Consider the following 23,543-nt stretch of genomic DNA (forward strand, 5'->3'; position numbering starts at 1 on the left):
GTGTGTGTTTTCAAAGCAGGGACAATAGCCTCAGTGCATTCCCCTTCCTAAATGACAGGATGTGCTTTAGATTGCCTTCCTCGCTTCAGAGGTGTGTGTGTTTGTATGTGACTACCCCTGTAGGGAAAATCATTAGCATATGAGGACTTGCTGTTGGTTTTTTTTTTTGAGAGAGAGTGAGAGATTGATTTCCATAAACACTGAAAAATGAAAGTAGACCAGTCATTTTTATTTTCAGAAAATAATTTAGCGTTCCTCACACTGACTGCTTTGTATTCAAACACACACCCTTCAGAGACTGCACCATCCTCACACAGATGTACGAAAGCTGTAGTCTCGCTCTTGCAATGGAATTTTATCCCTGCTGCCTGGAAGTGGAACCTAACATTGTATTTAGCAATGTTTCATGGGGCCTTATTTTTGTGCTGCACCATTCTTAAAGAAATCATCTGAGCAGCTCTGTATTCAGTCCCACTGCAGCAGCTAAGAGAGCTGAGCATGACACTCTCTCACACTCGCTTAATGAATATAACACCACTTCCCCTAATGCACATGCAGACACTCTTCCACAGGCTTCAGTGAATTAAAAACTGCTCAAGTGACTTTTCTGAAAGTCATAAAGAGGCGCTAAATCTGCAACTGAATGCATTTGGAACAAGGGGAGACACTTGGCAAAATCACACTTGGTGCGTGATTAATGTCTCTCAGGACCCAGAAATAGTGAGAGAGAGAGAAAGTGGGGTGATGACAATGAAAACATATGGACGGATTGTTGAAAAGGCTGAGAACAATAGGTTTAAAGTGAGAGAGGCAGAAACAAATGAATTAAAAAGGCAAATCAAAGATAGGAGTAGGGGCTAAGCCACAGTGAAGTGCCTGGCCTCATGCTATTGATACTGTGCTATATTAAGGATGAGCATCAGGGTCAGAAATGTCTGAGAGCTTGGGATAAAAATGAAAGCAAATTCAAGATATGTTTTTTTATATTTATAATATTAATATCATACAAGCAAGAGTTCTGTTCTTCCAGCATTGTCTGTTTTTGCTCTGTTTTTGTTACGGAATGAGTTCAAAAAATCAGTTGAGTGAATGATTCCCTGATTTATGACAATTTTATATGTAAAAAATTATTTTATACATAATTTATGCTGTTGTAATTGCAGTTTAAAGATATTTATACCACCTCTGAGCTGCATATGTTCACATGTAAATATATCAAAATGCTGCTTCAGATATAGCTTCTGTGTCACCTTTGAAGTACAAAGATGAATTGTGCTGATACTGATTTAATTAATTTGTAACACACCTATAGTTTACTACTATTTTAATAGAGTATATTGAGTTTAAAATTAAACATACATTTAAGGTTAGAAGTAAACAGAAGCAGGTTCAGGCCGAGTTCTTGGTTGTGTTTTTAATGTCACACGTCAGGTTAAAAATACAAATTTTAAAGGCCCTGTCTCAAGACCCTGTGGGTCCGTTCAATTCAGCTACGCTTCAGCTAGCTATTTGTGTGTACCTCTCCAGAGTCTTGACTGTTGCTGCTGTGGACTGAAAGTCACTGCGTGTGTGCAGTGTTGGAGCAAATTGCTGTCTAATGAGTCGTGCAGCGAGATACTGGAGAAAGTCACACCATATGCAATGACAAAATTAAAAACGAGGCCTCTTTTTGACATGTTTTGTATAACTGTATGACTATGACAGAGTACTTGACTGTGACTGTTGTCACAAACATCTTGTCATCCGTCACTGCCTCAAGAAAACCACAATTCTCCTTTTCTTTTATGTTGTTCAGGATGAAAAAGTAATAGCTTAAGTATTTTTTCACTTTTGTGTTTACAGGATTGCTACTTACTTTAGTTAAAGTGGTTCAGCCAAAAAAAATTATTCTGGCATAATTATTCCTCCTCATGTCAGTGCAGAACCCAAACATTTTTTCATTGATGAATTAAATTAAGTTATTTTCTACACAAATGTAGAAATAACAATATAAATGAATAAGTGAATAACAATATAAATAGAAATACAAAATAAAAATTTTCACTTCTGAAAAAACATTCTGAAACTAAAGATTGAGAAATGAGAATAAGTGGAGTATGAGTAAATAATGTTACAAGTTGTTGTTGTCAACTTTGGGTCAGTGTGTAATTTCTGTGCCTATAACTGTAAATTGAAAAATAATGACATGCCTGTACATACCCAGATTTTTGCTTTTTACAGAGCCAAGTGCCATTTCGTAGGAAATCAATTTCAGTGATATCTATCTGATAGTAGTAGTATTTTATGTGATAGTCAAAACAAAAATATACTTACAGCAGCTTGGAATGTTATTCTTTGTCTTACCCACAGAAATATGCACACATTTAAACAGTAAAGATCAAGACAGTTTGGCAGATCACATGGCTAAGATGATGAGAGAAGCTAAAGAAAGTGAAATAGAAAGAGAAGTACAGGGCTTTAGGGAGTCTCTACATCTAGCCAAAACAAACCTTCTACATCTCTGCGATTCTCATGGGCAAATGCCAATTCAATATCCATGTCCAAGAAACACCCCGGGCATCCCTGGCACACACAGAAGGCAAATCTCTTTTCCACTGGCATTCTTTAAGCACACCATCCCCTTCTTTTTATCCTGTGGACAATACTGTTGATCAGAGCTTCACAGATGGCTTCTCTCGTTTGCTCTGTAGAGCATTTAGGGCCACAGGCGTGCTCACATTAAAACTAACAGTCAGCAAGTCCTCTCTAATTACTCTTTCATTCACTCCAACATGCTCTTTATGTAGCCGGCTGACTGCATTAGCAACACGCGTGTGGTTAGTGCCCGCGTGCTACGGAATTACGCAATAATAATTAATGCAATATTAATGGCAGCTGCTCTCCATTAGCTAGCATATGAGCATAGCCTATTCTCCTTCTCCCATTACCATTCCATTCCGCACTGTTGCCTTGTAACATGTTGTGAGGGGTTGGAATATGCCGAGGCTTCTGTTGGCGGGTTCATTGTGCGCTTGTGTGTGTAATGTCTAGACATTAGCTTTTCAGCTTGTTAAAGGAAGCGCTGCAAAGTCAAATAGCTTCACTTAGACTCACCATGTAATATTACCGCAGTTGGCTACTTTTGGAAAACGGCGGCTTGAAATTGCCATTAAGGCTGAGCTTTATGAATTTAGATTAGATCTACGTTTATTCTGAATTCTCTTCAAGGTCCCTTTAATATTAGGAAATGAACAATCTGACAAGAGTTCTACCAAGGGTACTAGCTGCTTAAGCATAGCATGAGTCGTCGTTGGAGAATTTAGCCTAACTGGTTAGTTATGAATGACATTGTTTCAACAATATAAAATGATTGTTAAAGATGTCGCACAGGTGGTGGAATAATAACGTACGGTAATTAATCATTCTGAGATTACTGGTGTAAACAGTGCAAATGGCATCTGAGGATTACTTTGCCATATTTGTTGTTTTGTGTTGTTTTATTTACAGATGTTTGGTTCAATCGAGGTTGTTTATGTAACGCTCTGGATTTCCCCCAGGTTACTAGAGTGCATTCACATATGTGGACTCTTCAAAATGACTCTTTCATTCTCCTGACAAACTAAAACATATACAATTAAATATGTATTAATGTGTAATGACAGATATAGATTGTTCTGCATGTTAGTTTGTTTATTTTGCTTAGGATCATTTGTTCATTGGAGCTGAAGTTTTAAGAAAGCACAACCCAACACTAACAGTAAAACTCATGATTATAGCTGGCTAACAATAATTTTGATAAACGTACTCAAGAGTGTAATGGTAGAAAATAGTGTTTTGTTTAGTTTTTTTTAGTTTTTCTTTACTGTTCTCTGGGTAATTCACTGTGATAGTTATCTTGGGAATGAGGGTCAGAAAGAGTTGGTTTAAAGATGCTAATTAAATGCTGTATGGAGTGATTTAATGATTTTTGACATCAGATTATTCTGGTATACCTCATGAATGTTTGATCACACTTGAGGCTATAGCCTGAATCACGATTGCACTGGCACACAAACATATACACTGCTAATGGAGGAACTCGTACACTGTTTTATTAAAAAGAGACGTATATGCACCATCTGTGTTTCAGCAGTGATCAGCAGATTATTGTTTAATATTTTTTATGGACGTATTAAAGAACCATTCGCTCCTCTGAGAAGTTGTAGTTCCTTCTCCTGGTTGTTCTAATGTAATTGGTTTCCTGCCATACTAGCTATAACATTTGCATGATCACAAATGGAATCTATTGCCTGTAAACAATGCATTCATGATGAACAAGATGAACGATTATCAATGCATGAATCAAGCTTCCTTGCGATGCCAGAAATGTCATGGTTCAACATGGTTTTCCACACATCTCCTTTTAATTATGTATATGGGCAGAGGCAGATCGTATAGAACAGGGAAATTGCTCACGGTTACAGTTAGCTTGTTTTCCATCTTGCATACATTCGACCACAGCATCTCACAGGGACAAATCACTGTATCACTGCTAAAAAATGAATAGCTTCTAGTCTCTACCAGTAGGTTATTAGCATAAATATGGTTTGTCTTCCTCTTATAAATGTCATCTTCCTGTATCTCTCTCTCTCTCTAGGAGTTTACTTTCAAGAGAATAACACCATAGACACGGGTGAGGTGGATGTGGGCCGTAGAGCAGTACAGGATGTCCCTCCAGGAACTTTTTGGCGCTCTCAGCTCTTCATTGACCAGCCGCAGTCCCTCAAGTTCAACATCTCTGTTCAGAGAGGCGCCCTGGTGGGGGTCTACGGCCGGAAAGGCCTGCCTCCCACTCACACTCAGGTATCAGAGACTTTTTTGGTGTTGTTCTGGAAGTGAACATCAGCCTAATGTTCATTTAAAACATTTTACATTATAAAATGCTTAGAAAATCATTATGATATTTAATGCGCTTTGCATTAGTTACAGTTGTCATGCAACATTTTCAAGAAAATCCAGTTTTCTCCCGCCATGTTTTCACTGACCCCCAGGGTTCCTCTGGGTTTAGATGATCTCTGTGAGTGCCAAATGACAGTTTAAAAAAGCACCGTTGCAACTTGTTCCAATGCCTGTAATGCTAAATCAAGAGGAATTGAGGATGCTGTTTTTCACATTGGTAATTCTCATAATTTCTGTGTTATAATTACAGTCATAGTTCTCAGTGTAACCAGATGTAAGAAATACCACAACACCCACTGTTCTAATTACTGTCGTTTTTTTAGATGAGGCTCAAAGATCTGCTACAATTGCCATACAGCAAACTTTACTCAAAAGACCGTCACTTTTGTCACACTTTCAAACCTGACCTTCAAAGCTACATGGTAGAGCCCGACAATCCCCCTCCAATTTCCATCTGCAGCGCCTGTCTAATTCAAACTTGAAGTGATTCGTACTTCTATGCATGTTTTGCTGCTTTGATTAAAAACTGCATTTGGCCTTTGCAAGCAAACCAATTATTTCTTCTTGTCCTGTTTCTTTCTTTTTGCCAAGCAACATCAGCGCCTCTGCTTCTTCAAGGGTACATCACAAAACCCGTAAATGCTTAATAGAGGTAATTGGCAGTGGAGGCCTCCACAATAAGAGTCGATAGCACTGACCCGGTGCTTTAATTGCCACACATGAATCAATATGTTTCTTAAAGGCTGAATAAAGGATAGGTTGAAGTTCTATTGACAGACAGAAGCACGGAGACTTCTGTTTCCCCACTGATCGAAATGTCTTCTCGTTTTGTCAGGCATCTTGTACTTTCTTGCTCACTTCTTCTTCCCTTCGCTCTCTTATGCAATTCTCCAATGGGTCTCTTAGGAAACAAATATCTTTTTTAATGCACTGTAAATTGAGAACAGCATGTTAAACTCATCAGAGCCCTTGATTCAAACCTGCTCTTTGGGAGCAGCTTGTCAAAGCCCAGAAAAAAAAGAACCTTTGTGATAAAGCTTTTCTGAAATGTAGAGCGTCTTTTCAAAAATCTTCCCCAATCACTCACAAAGAGGATACCAGTGTGTAAGCACCGTCTTGATTCCAAACATATTCATTACTTAGCTTGCAATATATTCGCAAGCATCAGTCTCTTGCAATTTATATGTAATAGAGCTGCATGCTCTTCAAAAACAATTCTTTGACATTGTATTGTATAACACATCAGACTCCAGACATGTAGAGCTGCAGTGGATATCTGCTAGTACTGCACTATTCTGTGATCTGTCTATGATTAAACTGGGATTTGATTTGTTGTGTTTGTGTGTGTGTTTGTGTACAGTATGACTTTGTGGAGCTGCTGGACGGCAGTCGTCTGATAGCTAAAGAGAAGCGTGGACTTGTGGAGGTGGAAGGAGCAGCCAGAAAGGCTCGTTCAGTTAATGTTCATGAGGCAGAGTTCATCCGCTACCTGGACTCTGGCACCTGGCACCTCGCCTTCTACAATGATGGCAAAAACACTGAACAGGTCTCTTACAACACCATCATCATAGGTAAATGATAAATATGTGTACATCATATTATATGGTTTATACATGTTTTGATTATATACTATATCATGACATAAAGGGTTTTTTTTGTTTTGGTGACCACTCAAATTTGTGACAGACCATGTTAACTTGCTCCCGCTGAAGCTTAAGATACTCTTGGAACGTTCTCAGAGCTCTTGCCATTTGAATGTGGTTGTCAGTAGAGCAAGAAGAGGCATGCAAACTATTAACTGAAATTCATATAAAATTCCATTTAATAGAATGTGTTAATTAATATTTATATGAAAATACAGTGTACAATATACACTACAAAGATTCTGGGTAAGGAAAAAAAAAAGATTAATTATTTTATTCAGTAAAGTGAAGTACATGTTTAATTAAACAAGTTCTATTTCAAATATATGTTTTCTGTTCAAATATAGAAATATATCAAAATATATATGCTATATATAAATAGATTAATATAATTTTACTTGTATCAGAGAATCTTGCAAAATGTAATCTTATTTCTCACCTAGACGCTATATATATATATATATATAAATATATATATATATATATATATATATATATATATATATATATATATATACACAGCCGAGCACTGATTTCTGAAGAATCAAGTAACATTAAAGAGTATTGTCTGCTGAAAATTCAGCTTTACTATCATATCAATAAATCATAAAATTACATATATTTTAAAATATATTTAAATACAGCAGTTATTTTAATAGTCACAGTAGTTCACAGTATTACTCTTTTTACTTCTTTTGTTTAGACAGTTGCAGCCTTGGTGAAAAAATTTGAACTTTTTTCAGATAGTGTACATGCAAAAAATCTTATTTAATCCTTTATAACTTTTGAATGGTAATGCATATTAGACATTTTTTAGTCTCTGTGTGAATATTTGTATGAACAGAGAGAGATAAAAAGAAGAGTGCGAGCCTATCTGTTCTCAGATGAGTGTGTATAATGACGGTCAGAGCCGTATCGATCTATGTTTTAAGTGGGTAGTGGGCGGCAGCTGATTCAAAGTGTTGAATAGTGACCTGCAGGACCTTCCCTCTCTCCAGCTCTCTCTCTCTTTTCCACCTTTTCTCACCTTCCCTTTCCCCTCTTTTCTCACCTCCATCATGAACTCATAAAAATAGGTCTCAGCAAGAGTAATTTCCTTTCAAATTCGATCACAAAGACCAGAACATGAAAAATGATCAGTAGGACTGCAGCCAGCGCCCTCTTTTTAAAAACGAGTTGATTATGCTTCAATGAGTAAAAAGTTAACCTTTTGAAAATGAAAATTGATTATATCTCTGTAGCGAGATAATATGGTCCTACACCAGCGATGTCTGAGAGCTCGGCTAAACGCTTCAGTGGTGTCATAACAGCGGGCTGGTGACAAGAAACCAGTGCAGTTCATTACCCTGTCAGAATTGACTTAGACACCAATGAGCTGCTTCTTTTAATGAAAGTATTGACAGGTGATGTCACAATCATTGATGTCACCTTGGCAACACACACAACGAGAGAGTCAAAAAGAGTGTGGTAGCAATGTGGATTAAATCTGTGGTTGTGCATTCAGTAATATGCTTGAATGATATCATGATAACAGCTACTTCCATTTCATAGATCTGATTGGTTAAGCAGTGTTCCTAGTGCTTGTATAATCATTCAGTGTTCCTGGGACTTTTCGCTGTTTAAGTTACTGTGATGGTCTGCATTGGACCAAAGGGGGAACAAAAGGGGTTCCGTAGAAAATAATTGGGGATAATAGTTTATAATAATAATAATAATGATAATATTTACTAAGTTTGAAATTCTTACTGTTAATTTAATAGTACATACATAATAACAAATAATAGTTTACACAATCATTTACTATACAATACATGTAATTTTTAGAACTGCTAGTTACTGTTCCACGTATCATGTAGTTCAGCTAAATTAACTGTTTAATATTTATGTAATGAATTTTGAGTGACTCTTGTTTCATCATTCACCTTTAGTGCGACCACGTCCCTTCACCTGTCAGAAACTCTTCTCATACAAGTGAAAGAACGTGTGTCTGTGTCTTTGGGGAAGCCTAGGGTTTATAAAGTGTGGCGGGTGTGTTATTGTATTTATTCGTTTTTGGTTTCAGGTCTTTCCATCAATTTACGTTGAAATGACACTTGCAAACTTGCGCTGTGGCACAAATTAAAGATGAAAAACATTTGTTTTTTTAATGCTTGTATTATTAGTATTAGGATTTATAGTTCACTCTTCCTGCAGGTTGCATCATTTCTCCAAAAGGTTGCAATGAGTCACTCTCTCTAAGAATTAGATACTGATATACCTCTCAAATGATTCATTCAAAAATACCAGTTCATTCAGGAATGAATCACCAACTACTCATTGCTCAGAGAGAGAGCTTACATTGTACCTTACAAATATTGTTAATATTATAATGTGCTGCTGTCAAAGCAACATGTATTAGTGTTTATAGGAAATAGCATGTTAATGTTAAATGTTTTTGACCTTCTGTTTTAAACAGCTCTTTGTGTTTTTTTAGTATGTAAATGTGTAAAGTTTTGTTTGCAACGTGGGACCAGCTGTAGCTGTCATGAGGCTTATTAAACATGCTAAATAATTACTTCATGAAATTGAAAATATTAGAAAGGTTTTTGTGAATTTTAGATTTAGGGTTCAATAACCAGGGCTCAGTCAATATTTTAGTATAAAAACTAAATTGAATGGAAAGCCCCCACTATTACGAAAAAAAAGGGTGTGTATGTGTGTTTTAATGGCCATCCAGCAGCGTAAAGAAAGCTCCAAGCAGAGCGTCTGGCTGCTAATTGGTGGTAATAATGCTGTGATTGGTTCATTAAGGCAGAGTAAGCTTAGATGCAGGTTTTTGTTAATCACGCATCTGGCACTCCTTTAATTAAAGATGGGGGGGTCTGAATGTCTGCTAATTTCCACAGACTGTCTCCTCAATTAGTGCTTTTCTCACTCTCCTTTCCTCTTTCGCCTTCTTTCCTTCTGTGGCTCCCTCTCACACGCTTTCATTCTTCCCCCCAGATACCCTCACAGAGTGTCCACACAATTGCCATGGTAACGGAGACTGTCGCTCGGGAACGTGCCATTGTTTCCCAGGGTTCCTTGGGCCTGATTGCTCACGAGGTATGCTCTCTTACTCGCGTGCGCACACACGGTCACACAGGACTCTCAAGAGAAATAAACAACCAATGTCGCTATTCATAATTGGTTTCAGATTGTCATTTGAGCAAGTACGGCCGACTAGAAGGCTTTTGGTGGGGCTCAATTCCCAAGCCTGAATGGCTTCTTATTACCAGGAGGAAGCAACAATTAGTTTTATTTCCATGGTGTTTTTATTGTATTTATTTTGTTTATATATTTGGTGGTGGTGTTTTTCTTTTCTTCTTTCTCATTATCTGTTTGCTTTCTTTGTCTACCTGGGTCTCCATTGCAGATTTGCACATACATGTGGGATATTTTGTAAATGTCTATAAATAACCTATTGTGAAATGACGGTGTTTCCATTAACTAATGTTATGTAACTAAAACATTTTTTTTATCTCACAATGAGTCATGGTGACTGATCATTTCTTTGATAATTTGTTCGTATATTACTGCCACTGCAAATGAGACATGGGTGAACATCTTTAGTAAAGCAGTGCGGGAAGCTGCTTCTGAATTTTTTTTTCTGCTTTATCCAAACATTAATTGCAAAGAAAGACCTTTATACTTGAGAGCTCCCATGTGTGAGGTCTTTCTTGCTGGTTACAGCAAATTAAAGATGATTGTGTAACTTTTATGTATGCCAAGTGACCTGTAAATGCAAAAAATATTCTTTTTTTGAATTACCTGAAAAACCACCTTACGTGTAAAAACTTTTTTGTGATACATGGGAGTTTATGCAAAATTGAATCATTTTGTGTGTATTTTCAACTTGATTTTCAATTTGAAGCGTAACGGAAATTAGTCTGTTTTAGCGCTAACAGTAGTAGAACCATAAAGAAAGCTTCACCTATTGAAGACTACTTTCAACTTTGATCTAATTTCACCAATTGCTTTCTGTTTTTCTTTTCAAAGCTGCTTGTCCAGTGCTGTGCAGTGGCAATGGGCAGTACTCAAGGGGGCGCTGTCTTTGTTACAGTGGCTGGAAGGGGACGGAGTGTGACGTTCCTAGCAACCAGTGCATCGATATTCACTGCAGCGGACACGGAATCTGCATTATGGGCACCTGCGCCTGCAACACAGGCTACAAAGGAGACAACTGTGAAGAAGGTCAGGGCTACAAATCAAACACCAGTGGTTTTGTCTAGCAAACTAATCTGCTTATTTCAGAATCTCTACTTCAGGCAAAAATGGATTGTTATTTCTTATATCTCTCAAGAAACCGTGATTTTACAGCAAACCCTTCATTCAGTGGTCTGATGTTAGAAAACAGTTTATTTGTCATGCAGAGTTTGGAGCTGTTTCCCTCCTTACAGACATCTCCAGCATCTCAAGTCTCAGTTCATAAGAGACCCATCAGAAGCCCTAATGGAAGCATTTATCTAGCACTGCTATTTCCAGCGTTCTTGCCATTAAACCCCACTGCATTACACCATCAAAGATGTGCAAGATAATGTGTTATCAACGCGATCGCTGATTACCCATTGGTTTGAGGGGGATTGATTTTTTTTTTTCCTCTAGAAGTGTTTGAAAGCTCTGTCTCTGCGGACACGGGCAGGCTTTTCACCAGACCTGATAAAAAGAGAGAAAGAGAGCAAGTACGAGAGAGAAGGGCTTGTTTGAGTGTTTGAGAGCGAGAAATCTGTCCAGTTCATATCGCCTTTCAGCATCACTTTGCTTAATGAGGAGCCTAACGCCTTGTCTGTAGCCATCAAAGGGACTCTTCTGCCTGTGACCTTCTTTGATAATTTACTGTCCCTGCAATAATCATTACCCATGAGTTAATAGTTCAATATTCCAGAAACAATTGCCATTCTCCACTTCACAGAGCAAATAATTACATTGATGTCCCCGCTGATGTGCAGGTCCCTTACCCATCAGCCTCGTGAGTGGGAAAAATGCTAGATTACAATTGATTTTTCTTAATTAAGAAAATTAGCTTTGTGCATAGTGTTTATGTTACCGTGACTCGGCACGCAGCATGTTGAGCACGTGGTGTGCTGTGTTTATTTTTTTTTCCTGTAAGCCAGAAAGATTCTATTCCTGCAGCTCGATTGTAATGATTTGGCACGAGCAACAAAACACATACATCTCTATAACCGGAGAGAGACCGCTGATGCAATTTATGGAGGGAACTTTATTTTCTGGTCATGAATTGGCCTTTTGTCAATCAATGGCATGATTAAGCCCCATCAACTACTGCACAATCAGAGGAATTAAGGGTTACTGAACTTCAGCTTTCTCCCAGGGGCTTTTAAACTTAAACGCACACACAAACACACCTGCACAGTAGCCCCTCATGGCTTTTAAAAGGGAATGCATAGCACTGTCCCACTTCGCAAATTTAGCCCCGCTTGCTCCTCTGTCCCCTAAAAACTGCTTTCCCATCTGTAGCAGTGGACTTCTCCCAAGGAGAATAAAACATCTCTAGCACATTCTTTGAGAGCACATTGAGCAGCACATAGATCATGCTTTGCTACATGCACTGTCTGAATCTGCTTATAATGTGTGTGCACTGGAACAGGGGAGTTTGAGAGCCATATAATGTGAAGCTTATGCTATGCACACTTTGACATTTAGCAAATGATGGATTCCATTGAGATGAGAGAATTTCAAAGAGAATGTATTACTATAAAAAAAACACCACATATTTTTCACATTAACCTTCTATTGCGCAACGTTACTTCAGGTTAACAAAACTGTTTTATTTTATTTTCAAACTTACAAATGCATATATGCAGAAGGCAGTAAAATGGTTAATGAAGAGAAGTATAAACGCACAGCACATCCTGTCAGTCATTTTATTTATGTATTTATTTCTTTCACATTTAGAAAAAATCATTAAATGGTAGAAATTCTAATTTGTGCAGTAGTAGAATAGATATGGATACAACAAATAAAAATATTGCATTAATGTCACATTTATTTAATGCTCTTTTTGTCTTCTATTATTAATGTATTAAAGTATAAAGTATTTTAATATTTATTTTACCAAAATGTTCAAATTTACAATTACTGTTTTCTTAACATTTAGTAAACATTTTATAAGCATGTTTAATAGAGTGTTAACATTTTAAGTAAAATTAATTTTAGGGTAAAAGTGTTGCACTTTATACAAAATTCTCTAAATATTATTTCAAAGTCTATTATTGTTTTTAGCAAGTCTTTATGCACGAAAATTAATTAAGATCTAATGCATAAAATGTAGGGTCATTCTTGGACATATGAAGGTCACACTTTATTATGCATGGTTTTTCTAACCTGCTAACTAGAGTTTTTGCTTTTTTTTTCCAAACACACACACACAGTGGACTGCCTGGACCCTTCCTGTTCATCTCACGGAGTGTGTATTCACGGAGAGTGCCACTGCAATCCAGGCTGGGGCGGCAACAACTGCGAGATCCTAAAGACGATGTGTCCAGACCAGTGCTCGGGGCATGGAACCTACCAGACGGAGAGCGGCACCTGTACCTGCGACACCAACTGGACTGGACCCGACTGCTCCATCGGTATCTTTTCTACACTTCCACGCTCGCTTCTTTAATATGATGCTCTTCCCACTTTGTTTTAATCGCGCTTAGTTTTATACGCAGATTAGCTGCTTATTGTTTTTAAGGGCATTAACAAGCTGTTATTTTTGATTTTCTGTCCTCCTCTCTGTTTAATCTGTCCCTCTCAAAAGCACGTTTGAGTCAACCTTAAATACACTATCATTATGAAATATCTCTCAGTCCATCAAAAGCTCAGCCGCAGCTAGTGTGGGATGCGTGTGCACGTCTTGTGTTTGTGCGAGTGACGATACTGATCTCTGTAATAAGAGTAGTATTGGACTCCTGCTGTTTTAAGACTCACCCATGGTCGGCCTTTTAGTTATACAATGCTATTTTCCCAGCAGCAATCTGTGTCTAATGAAAATACTATTTCACCCAAGAGCCCCACACAGCAATCTCTCTCTCACTCTCGCTTTTTCTCTCAGTCCTTTTCTTTCCCATCCCATTTCAATTGAGGAAGAACTACCTGATGTCTTTGTAAACCATCACTTCCCTCTCTTTCATTAATTAGCCTTACATCTTCAATTAGCGCAGCGTTAATGAATGAGGCCTGCATGCCCCCCTCTGTCACGTTGACGGCCGCAGTGCTGTGCTGTGGTAAATGCTGATAAACGCCTATTGCGTGGGGACGGGTTTTGATCGAATCGACGACAAAAGTGCAGATAAAATTAGTAATGGCCCTTTTGTCTTAGATAATGATAGGCTTAGAAAAATTAAATACAGAGGGCGAGAGGAGGGCATGTGTCTACAGAAGTGTCATAGCTGTTCTTGCATGTGCCCCCTCAAATTTTTATTTTTTTGAGCCAAAAAAAACCAAATGTGTTCATTTTTAGATTATAATTACACAGTTGAGATATTTATTAGCATTATCCTTACTAATGTTGATGTTTAAAAAAAATTATATAAAAAATACTGAAACAAAAAAAAGAATGTACTTCATATTAACTTATATTAACTTAAATCTGTAAAATGAATGGGTAACATTTTACTGTAAGGGTCTTGTCTTTAATACAGTGGAGACCATAAAATATAGAATAACACTGCTTAACGGCATTTGTTAGTTTTGATCATTTCTGCATACTCTGATACATCTTTTAACAGTTTAACTTCATAAATGAATGTATAAATAAATAAACATAGAATTTAACATTTGGTTTATGTATTATGAGCAAACTAACATTTCCAGTTTTAGATATAATAAACTAAGGTTGAAATTAAAAGTATTTAATGTATTATTAACAAACATAAATAACCAATGAACTCTAGGGCATTTATAAATGTACTGATTATTAATACATGCTGTGAAAAAAAAAATTGTTGACTCATGATGCCTAATGCCTAATCGACTTATTTTAAAGAAGTGAAAATGAAAGTGTTACCAAATCATAATATAAATTATTTATAGATTTAACAATGCACACTGAGTATCAATATATCAAAATAACCCTTCTTATAATTCTATCAAGAACTAAGTTTGTTAAAAAATCTTCACATCATGTCTTGCCTAGGACAGCAAATACGCCAGGAATGGCCTCTTAGAAAATTAGGTGCATGACGCCGCGTGCAACAGGGACACATTTAGGGACTCGGTCCACACACTCTGGCAGCAACTCCTGCAAAGACAGTAATCCAGATTGATATAGTACAGTTGCAGCCGGCTTACGGCTCGAGCCGTCAGTTTTCCAGAAGCACTTCCCAGCAGCTGCTCTCCATCTGTCTGTGTGAACTTTTTCCTTGTACGCAGTCTCTCTCTTTCAATCACGCTCCCGCTCTGAGGAAACTGAGGTGAACTTCAGCAGAGTTTCATCTGATGAAGGATAAAACACACAGGCGCCCACACATACACACACACACACACACACACACACACGCCGGAGGGGTGCGTCACTCCGGCCCACCTGCAGGAGGCATAATAACAGCACGCAGCGGGGAAGCCAACCACAAACTGGCACTCACCTGACCCACAGGCTGCTGGGAAATTCTCTCTTCATTTCTTCACTTCTGTTTCCTTGTCTCAATACACTTTCAGCAGCTCTGGCTGAGTGTCATGTCATGGTTTCACACCTTGTCAGGAAGCGCCGCAGAAAGAGTCAGAGAGGAGTTTTAACAATGCCCCATCCCGTGATTTGTCTTTATCAAGAAATGTCTTTCTAGTGCTTTGTTTCTTCTATGACAGGGTGTGTCAGGCTGCGAGGCTCTGGTGGAATGGTGTGTGGGCTGTTAAACTACAGCTTGCTTTGCGCCAGTCTGTCTTCATCTACTATTCTGCCAAACCCACACACGTCTGCATCGCGCACGTACACAAACTCATAAACCCATTCCAAATCGCTATCAGACACTTTTCACAGGATATCGTTCAAAATGCACCCAATTTTCCCTCATCGGCTTTTGTTGCCAGTTGCATTCACGGCCAGGTATGACAAACACGAAACTAGTTTCTATTGACAAAAACGTGCAATTTCTCTATGGAAGCTTTTGTCAATAGAGAATCTTTTTTCTGTAAACATGCCAAAAAAAAAAGAGTACAAACCTGCGAAGAGAAATGCTAATAAAGCACTTCCATGATAGCTTCGATCCCAAAAGCCATTCAAACACACTCCTGATGTTTGGCAGACCGTGGAGTGTGTATAAATTGATTTATTTTGGCTTGATGTGTTTTCTTCTATCTATGTGGGAGGCCTGTCTTCTGGGTCCGGGTGGAAAGTTCAGCGTGTCAATTCACATCCGTGTCTGCATGCTCTGATGTCTCTTTCCCTTTCCCCAATCACACACCTTTAGCCAGCAGCACCCCTCTGCCAAAGCCTCCACGAGGCAGTGGGTCAGACAAGGTCGGGATATGTCACTGTTACGGGGTGTCTGTTGAGGTGGGGCAGACAGTCTCCCCTCCGCCACACAGGATGCTTGACACAGCAGGAGTCCCCAGTTATCTATTTCCTGTCATAAGTTTTTCACACTTAAATTCAATAACTTAGACATGACCGTTCTCAGGAATGTAACCTCTGCTCTTGTTGTTTTGAGTAGAGGAGATTTGCGCTAACGCGTTGTAGAACATATGCCCTTTCATAGTCCTTGGCTATGCTGCAGCCAAGACCAAAAAAGCGATTTTAATTTTTTTTTTCGTCTTTGTTTGTGTTTGCAGAGGTGTGTGCAGTGGACTGTGGCTCTCACGGTGTGTGTATAGGAGGAAGCTGTCGCTGTGAAGAGGGCTGGACCGGTTCGGTATGTGATCTGAAAGCTTGTCACCCACGCTGCACTGAACACGGTACCTGCAAGGACGGCAAATGCGAATGTCACCAGGGCTGGACCGGAGAACACTGCACCGTTGGTAAGACACATAATCATCAGTATGTCAGTATTAACACGCTACATGACCAAGAGAATTTGAATACCCTGTTTTTAACAAGTTAATTCAAGTGAATTTGAGAGGCTTGGGTATAAAGATAATTCAGTCTGGTATGGAAGAATTCGACTAGCCTGCACAAACCCCACACCTGAACTCCACTCTAGACACTGGGGATGAATTTGGAAGAGCCCATTGCCTAACATCAGTATCTGACCTCGGTGATTTCTCTTGTGTCTGAATGGGAGCAAATCCCACAGCCATACTGCAACATCTAGTGGAAAGGCTTCTCAGATGAATTGAAGAAATGTGAGTCAAAACTTCATGCCGAAGGTTTTGCAAATCAAACGCTCACCAAGCACACATGGATAGTGTTTACTTTTTTTTACTTTTTTGCCATATAGTGTACTTGCATAATTTGTGCTCAGGATTGGTTCTGATTATTTCCAGCTGCTTTTGCTGCTTTTGTATTGAAGCTATTTGCTATTTGTTATGAAGGTTTACCTCACATCTTTGAACTTGTTTTGATTGCATATTCCCTTTGTCTTTCTGCCTTTACTCCACCTGCTTTGGCTCTTCCACCTCGACAGGAAGTGGACTATGAGTGTTTGTACTGTTTTGTACTTTCACCCTGACCTTTGCTTGCTATCAAAGCAGTGACATTTTCATTGCCGTTGATGCAGGCATCCACAGGGTAACAACTATTCTAAACGACAGCAATGTCTCCTCACAAGCACTAAACTGTGTTTTATTTATATCTCAAAACAAAAAAGTCATGGTATATTGATATATTTATCAAGTAATATATAAGTCAAATATAAAAAATTCTTCTTGTATCTTCTTAAACACAAAATCTACATGTTGCTGGGCACTCACTTAACCGTCAGTCACTAAATCTGTTCATGTTGTTAGCGTGTTGGCTACATCCTCCACCAGCTCAACTCTCAGCAGGGTACGTCAGCTGCTCCATTACTCAACACGAGCGATCGAGGTACGCGGCCTCGTTAGCAAGCAGGCTTGTTTCGCCGGGCAGCTTTATGAGAATCTGGCCAGCGTTTTGCTATTCGTCTTCCAAATTAGCACGGTTAGCACGTAATTCTGTCATGCTCTTCTGTTCAAGCCAGCCACCCACACACCACACTCTCACCCTGACTCCAAACTTTACCAAGCAGAAATGCTAGACGAGTTTGATCACTTAATGACCTCTTGTTGCTCTAAGTTTAAACATTATAAATGGCCTTAAGCCTTTAGAAGACCATATTTTAAATTGCGTGTCAATGGTTTTAATGGATTGGTCAATTTGACAGTTTCATTAAAGCTAAAGTGTGTATGTAATTTCTGTGCAGCTAGCATCATCAAATGGAATTGCAAAAATAATGACTGTTATCAAACAGGTTTGCTGAACACTCACCTAGTTTGTCATTGGTCAGCCAAACAAATCGTCCTGTCCTGAACTCACAGCATCGTTCAAGCCAATATCCGATTGCTTAAATGTGAAACGCAAAAACAACAAATTATTAGCTTAAAGTGTTTATGCCATATAATTTTTTTGTGCAAAACACTTTCCGGGTTGGTTTACTTTGTGTGTGGCCTTCTAGAAATTGAATGATTGAATATATCTCTTTAGGCCAAGGTTGATACTTTGTCCCTCTTTGCTGAGTACATGCATTGCAGGATGTGGAAGTGTGTGTGTGTGTGTGTGTGTGTGTGTGTGTGTGTGTGTGTGTGTGTGTGTGTGTGTGTGTGTGTGTGTGTGTGTGTTTGAGAGAGAGCACAAGAGGGAGCTAAAAGAATTATGGTACCTCATACATCATATGTGTCAGACTGAGATAAGGGGCCTCTTGGTTCCACATAGGTGTGTGTGTGTGTGTGTGTGTGTTGTGTGTTTGTGTGTGTGACCTTCCCTGTCCCTCTACACCCACTCACTCTCATTAGACCTCTTCACAGTGAGTCCACACACAAACACCCCTGCATTACAACATACTTGCATCATCATTCTTTCACACAAAGACACCAGACATGGGTACTCTAAGACAGCTCTCACACTGACCAGCAGCATCCAGACATCCTCAGTATTGTTGACATGAGATCTTTCTTAAACAATTCAGATTTAAGGGTTGTTTAAAACCATAAGTCACACACTACATGGTGATAGTAGCCTCAATGCATTTTTGGTGAAATATGAAAATATGACAATTTGCTCTAAGCTGTGTGGAGACTGTTTTTTAATAAGATTGGTTTCAATCTCCATCTCAAATCAGAGCCACGTATTTATGTTGTCATAAATTATTTATCATTCAGCACCCAGTGGTGCCTTATATGAAATAAAATTCTGGAAAACTTAAAGAGAGTCAGAGGGGTATTAGGTTTAAAATATTGTGATGAGAGTGTGTTATGCAACACCTAAAACCATGAATGTAAACAATCAAAGCAGAAAGATCATATAAGCGAAAGGAGGGCATTTTTATGTGAATATATAGGAGATTAATCATACCCTTACACTCTTTTTTCACTGAAGTATAAATCTTTTAAAACATCCCTCATCCACGCCAACTGCAAGACAAGGAAAGATCGTAAAACTAGTCTAATGACATGCTCTTTAGGAAACTTAATGCCCATATAAAAAGCTCATTTATACTGGCAATGTTCCTTAATTTTATATCTTCAGCGAAATCTAGAATATTCAATATATCACCCAGCCCTAATCCTAACTGAATATTAGAGTCTATAATGTGAACTTATCCAGACAGTACAGCAGATTTTTAAAAGACGGCTGTTTGATTTAGCTTAGTGTGACACAGATCTGTTTATTCATTTGGAAATGATTGGGGAGCTTTATAAGAGGGGGAGAAGGAGAGTAGAAGCGTGAAATATTTCTCACGACACAGACACCCAAAACACACTTTCTGCCAACTGCACTTTCTCTTGTCGGAGGCTGAGATGCTCTTTTTAGACTACTGGTTATTTCAGGACTTGTTGAAAGTTGTTAACAAGACTTCTCAGAGCATGCTCCATGTGGTGGGTTGAGCTACATTTAGTTCTTTTTGTGTATCTTAACACTAGCTACTTGTAGCAGTTAACAAAATTTTGTGAGACAGTAACCGCTAGTCCACTAGTAGATCACACACAAAATGCCATCTATAGGAATGAAATCCATCTTTCATATATAAAACCATTTACATTTTCTAAACAGACCCTTTTTAGTAGTTATGTCACAATAGAGTGACAGTATTTTAAGTTAGTCTGCTACACTCACTAAATGAAGTCCTGTTATTAACATGTATATTTTTCTCTATACATCCCATGAGCCCATGCATTCTCTTTAGTAAATAAGTTTAGGAATATGATGAATTACAATGCTGGCATGTATAATGTGAATATATGGTGCATATTCTGGAACAAGAACGCACTCATGTGAGCACATTTACTTGGGAGATTTTCTTGGTAATAGCTCTTTAAAAACTCTTTATGACTAAAGAAAAGAGATTTTTTTGTGAAGTGTGGCTTGTCAGAAGCTTCCAATGCCAGACATTTGAGATTTTTTATTAAGACTTGTATGCTTCATTAGGCCTTGGGCCCTTCCAGATCATTCATCAGAAGCACAACTCTTACTGTGAGAAAGCCATGGATTATAGCAAGCTGTGCACACACATCAATCAACCCTGCAGGAGCCCCTTTTATGTGAGCGTGCGTATGTGTGTGTGTGTGTGTGTACTCACACACAATAATGCATTCAAAATAATTTTGTCAAACTTATATACTGTAAAAGTGCACAAATTGAACTATTGTGTGAAGACTCCCCAAATCCTTATTGGAGCAGATCGTTCTCTCAGCAGCCATTTTGGTAAGGCCCCCAGGCAGCTATTTTGTAGTCATGTAGGCTGAATGAGGAGAGACCGAAATCTCCAGACTGCTTGCCAAGGTTGGGTTTCACGCCATATCACAAATAAAATCTGACAACCATAGTATCACAAATTTACTTTTACAGCTAAAATCTGACAACAAAACTATAGTTTCTAGATTTGTCCAGCTGATAGACATACACGTCAAAGAACTCTTGGTCATTGGCTGTTTTAATTTAATGGCAGGACTCCCCATACCTCCCATATTAAACATTTACCATATTGTAATATATCCCATTTATTTCAGGAACAGTGTTACAAGATTTGTCAGAAATTATTCTCGTATGCTGATCTGGTGCTCAAGAAATCTCATCAGTGCAAAAAACGTTTTTGCTGCTTAACATTTTAGAAAGAACTGTGATATAATCCCATCCCACCCCAACAATCACACTTTTATTCAGCAAGGTTGCGTTAAATTAAACAAAAGATCTTTATTACATTTGAATGCTGTTTTTGTGAACTTTCTATTCATCACAGCACACATAGTAAATAAGTAGCGTAATAGAATGATTTCTGAACATCCTGACACTGAAGATTTTTTAGGTTAAATTTGAACACACATTAAAATAAAAAACAGTAATATTAATAATTCCCAATATGTCAGTTTTTACCATATTCTTGTCCAATAAAATGCAGCCTTGTTAGTCAAAAGGGAGTTCTTTCAAAAAGAATTTATCCAAAACTTTGACTGATAGTGTACCGCACATGTCTAAAACAAACAGCTTCCATTTACACAGTATTGAAGCGCCTGTCCTTCAAAACCTCCCATTTATCATCACGCACGCACACGTGCATACAGACAAAGAAATCAATAGCACACACTAAAGCCGCACAAGCACGCCAACACACAACTATATCATCCTGATCTCCAATGCCCTCAATTCTCCCCTCGCGTCAGACCATGTCAGATAGATGGAGGGTTAAAGCAAAAACACAGCACGCACTGTACATCTACAAATCATTCTCCACGCTTTATCATCTCAATCACTAATTAATGAAATGCCCTTTCACAGCACATTAATCCAGGCAGGCTCTGAAAAGGGAACAGGAATTAGGTGCACAGTCAGCCGAATAGTGCTGGTGGCGAGCGATACGCTGTCATTATATGGTGGCGGGCAGGTAGAAGGCGGACACATTGCCAACGTTTGATTGGTTCTGGGGGGATGGCTTGAGGTGCCCACTAACGTGATTAAAACACATGTTTGGCCCCTATGTCACACTAGCTATACCCACAGCTGTGAGGGCATGTATACCGCCATGTGGCTGTGCAACGCAATTAGGATAATGGAAATTAATATAGGCTCTCTCTCTTTCTCTTTAGAGGAACAGTGATTGAACCACGCTGGACGTGATGTATAATTGTTTCCAGATTAATGTCACTTTAATCAGAGCACTTTGAATGTGCACGTAAATAATAAAGCATTGATGTCTGTAAAGGGAAGATTGGCTTTTTTTTTTTTCTTTTCGTTTTCCTCCTTCACTTACTCTCTCTCTATATCTCCCCTCAGGACCATCAATGTAAATGAACAAAAGTTTGTTGTAATTAGCCAGTAATTGGCTGCCCTCACTGGCAAGTTTCCAGTTCGGAGCATGCGTTAGCTTGTGTTTTCATAACCCGCTGTGTATTCTGGAGTAGATCCGCAGCTCAGTCTTCTACAACTGTTCTGGATCTCTCAGACATAACAGCGAGTGTGTGGAAACTAGACACTGAGGAATTTAATCAGTACGCTCTCTCCGTCACACACACACACACAAAACCTCTCAATCAGTCACAACCACACACACTCGTCTTCCATTCACACGTAAGAGTATCTTCCTTAAGAACATAATCCATCTAATGACGCTTCAGCATAACAGCTTTGTTATGCTTGTATTAAAAGGTGACCTTTTATTTAGGATGATTTGATCTGACTTAGCATATGTAATGTTATGACACACCACACAGGGTTTCTCCCAAAGCCTTGTCAGAAATCATTTCATTTAGCCAGAGGAAGGAGATGATTGCTCGCGTACACACATGCGGATGATTCAGAGCTTATCCATACAGTATTCACCAACACATTCACACACACACACACTTTTTTCCCCCTCACTCGGGGCCATATAATATTTCACTCACATACTGAGGGGCTCAAGGATAATAGACCTGATGTGATGACAATGTGAAACGTGAAATAGCAAACATACAGCAGGATTCCTGGACCACATGTCAATCATCAGGATGCAATTTCCAATTAGCATGTGAGGCCCCCTTTTCTAAAGGTACTGTAAATCCCATGATGCCCATGTTATTTACTTTATGCATTATGAGTGATAGTGTCACACATTTGACAAGCGATTTAGGGGAGCGCTCTGTGAATACTGAACAGGAAGAGTGAGTCATTTTCTACTGGTGTTGTTTTTCATTTTATTCCATAAATGGTGTCGCAGAGGTTTGTGCAGGGTACCGGTGGGCTTCGAGAGCCATGCACGTCTATGCCAAGACTGCTCGGTGGATGTGTTTTTGCTTTATTTACTCCAGTGTTTGTGTGTTTGGTGTTAGATTTACTTTGAAACAATTTTCACTCAGGAATTTCCAGTAAATTTCACAAATGATTTCAAAGAAACGGCACATTGAATTAAACATGAAATTTTAAAGTAGGAAGGCTGAAACAGTTTTTGTTTGTTTCTTTGTTTTTGAGCTTCAGTAATCTTTTGTTTTATTTACAACTTTGAACAATATGTTTTCTTTGGGAAGTCGGAAGCAGAAGTCAATCAGCATTTCTACTCTTTTTAATGTCTGTGCAGTGAAGAAAGATGCTTTTAAAAAAAAAAGCTCTTGGTTTCGGTATGCGTGTTTCAGGTTGTCTTTTCACACCTTTTAACATCCTCTTTCTCCTCCTTCTTCTTCTTGCTCCCTGTAAAGCTCACCCGGAGACGTATGTCCAAGGTACTGTGTCTTTTCTTCTTCTTCTCTCTCTCATTCTCTCTCCCTTGAGCTCTTGTGTCCCGGATTGAAGTCTTTATGACATTTTTATGGCGCATTAATAACCTCTTCTCTCTCTCTCTCTCCTCTGCGTGTCTGCTATTATTGTGATTCTTCATTGGC

General features: G+C 38.6%; 1 protein-coding gene across 13 annotated transcripts in view; it reads left to right on the forward strand.

Moving 5' to 3' along the window:
* The window catches only part of tenm3 (teneurin transmembrane protein 3), a 243,630-nt gene that overhangs the window by 172,627 nt on the left and 47,460 nt on the right, over positions 1 to 23,543 (forward strand). For 10 of the 13 annotated variants that reach the window (XM_043229546.1, XM_043229727.1, XM_043229793.1 and 7 more), the window contains 7 exons: positions 4,616 to 4,821; positions 6,278 to 6,488; positions 9,543 to 9,644; positions 10,578 to 10,772; positions 12,971 to 13,171; positions 16,353 to 16,538; positions 23,361 to 23,384. In XM_043229546.1, coding sequence (XP_043085481.1) covers positions 4,616 to 4,821; positions 6,278 to 6,488; positions 9,543 to 9,644; positions 10,578 to 10,772; positions 12,971 to 13,171; positions 16,353 to 16,538; positions 23,361 to 23,384 — 1,125 coding nt within the window. The remainder of the gene's footprint in view (positions 1 to 4,615; positions 4,822 to 6,277; positions 6,489 to 9,542; positions 9,645 to 10,577; positions 10,773 to 12,970; positions 13,172 to 16,352; positions 16,539 to 23,360; positions 23,385 to 23,543) is intronic. The other 3 variants (XM_043229933.1, XM_043230009.1, XM_043230363.1) reach the window with 1 other exon arrangement.

Source organism: Puntigrus tetrazona, chromosome 1, assembly GCF_018831695.1.
Source record: "Puntigrus tetrazona isolate hp1 chromosome 1, ASM1883169v1, whole genome shotgun sequence".
Taxonomy (NCBI): Eukaryota; Metazoa; Chordata; class Actinopteri; order Cypriniformes; family Cyprinidae; genus Puntigrus; species Puntigrus tetrazona.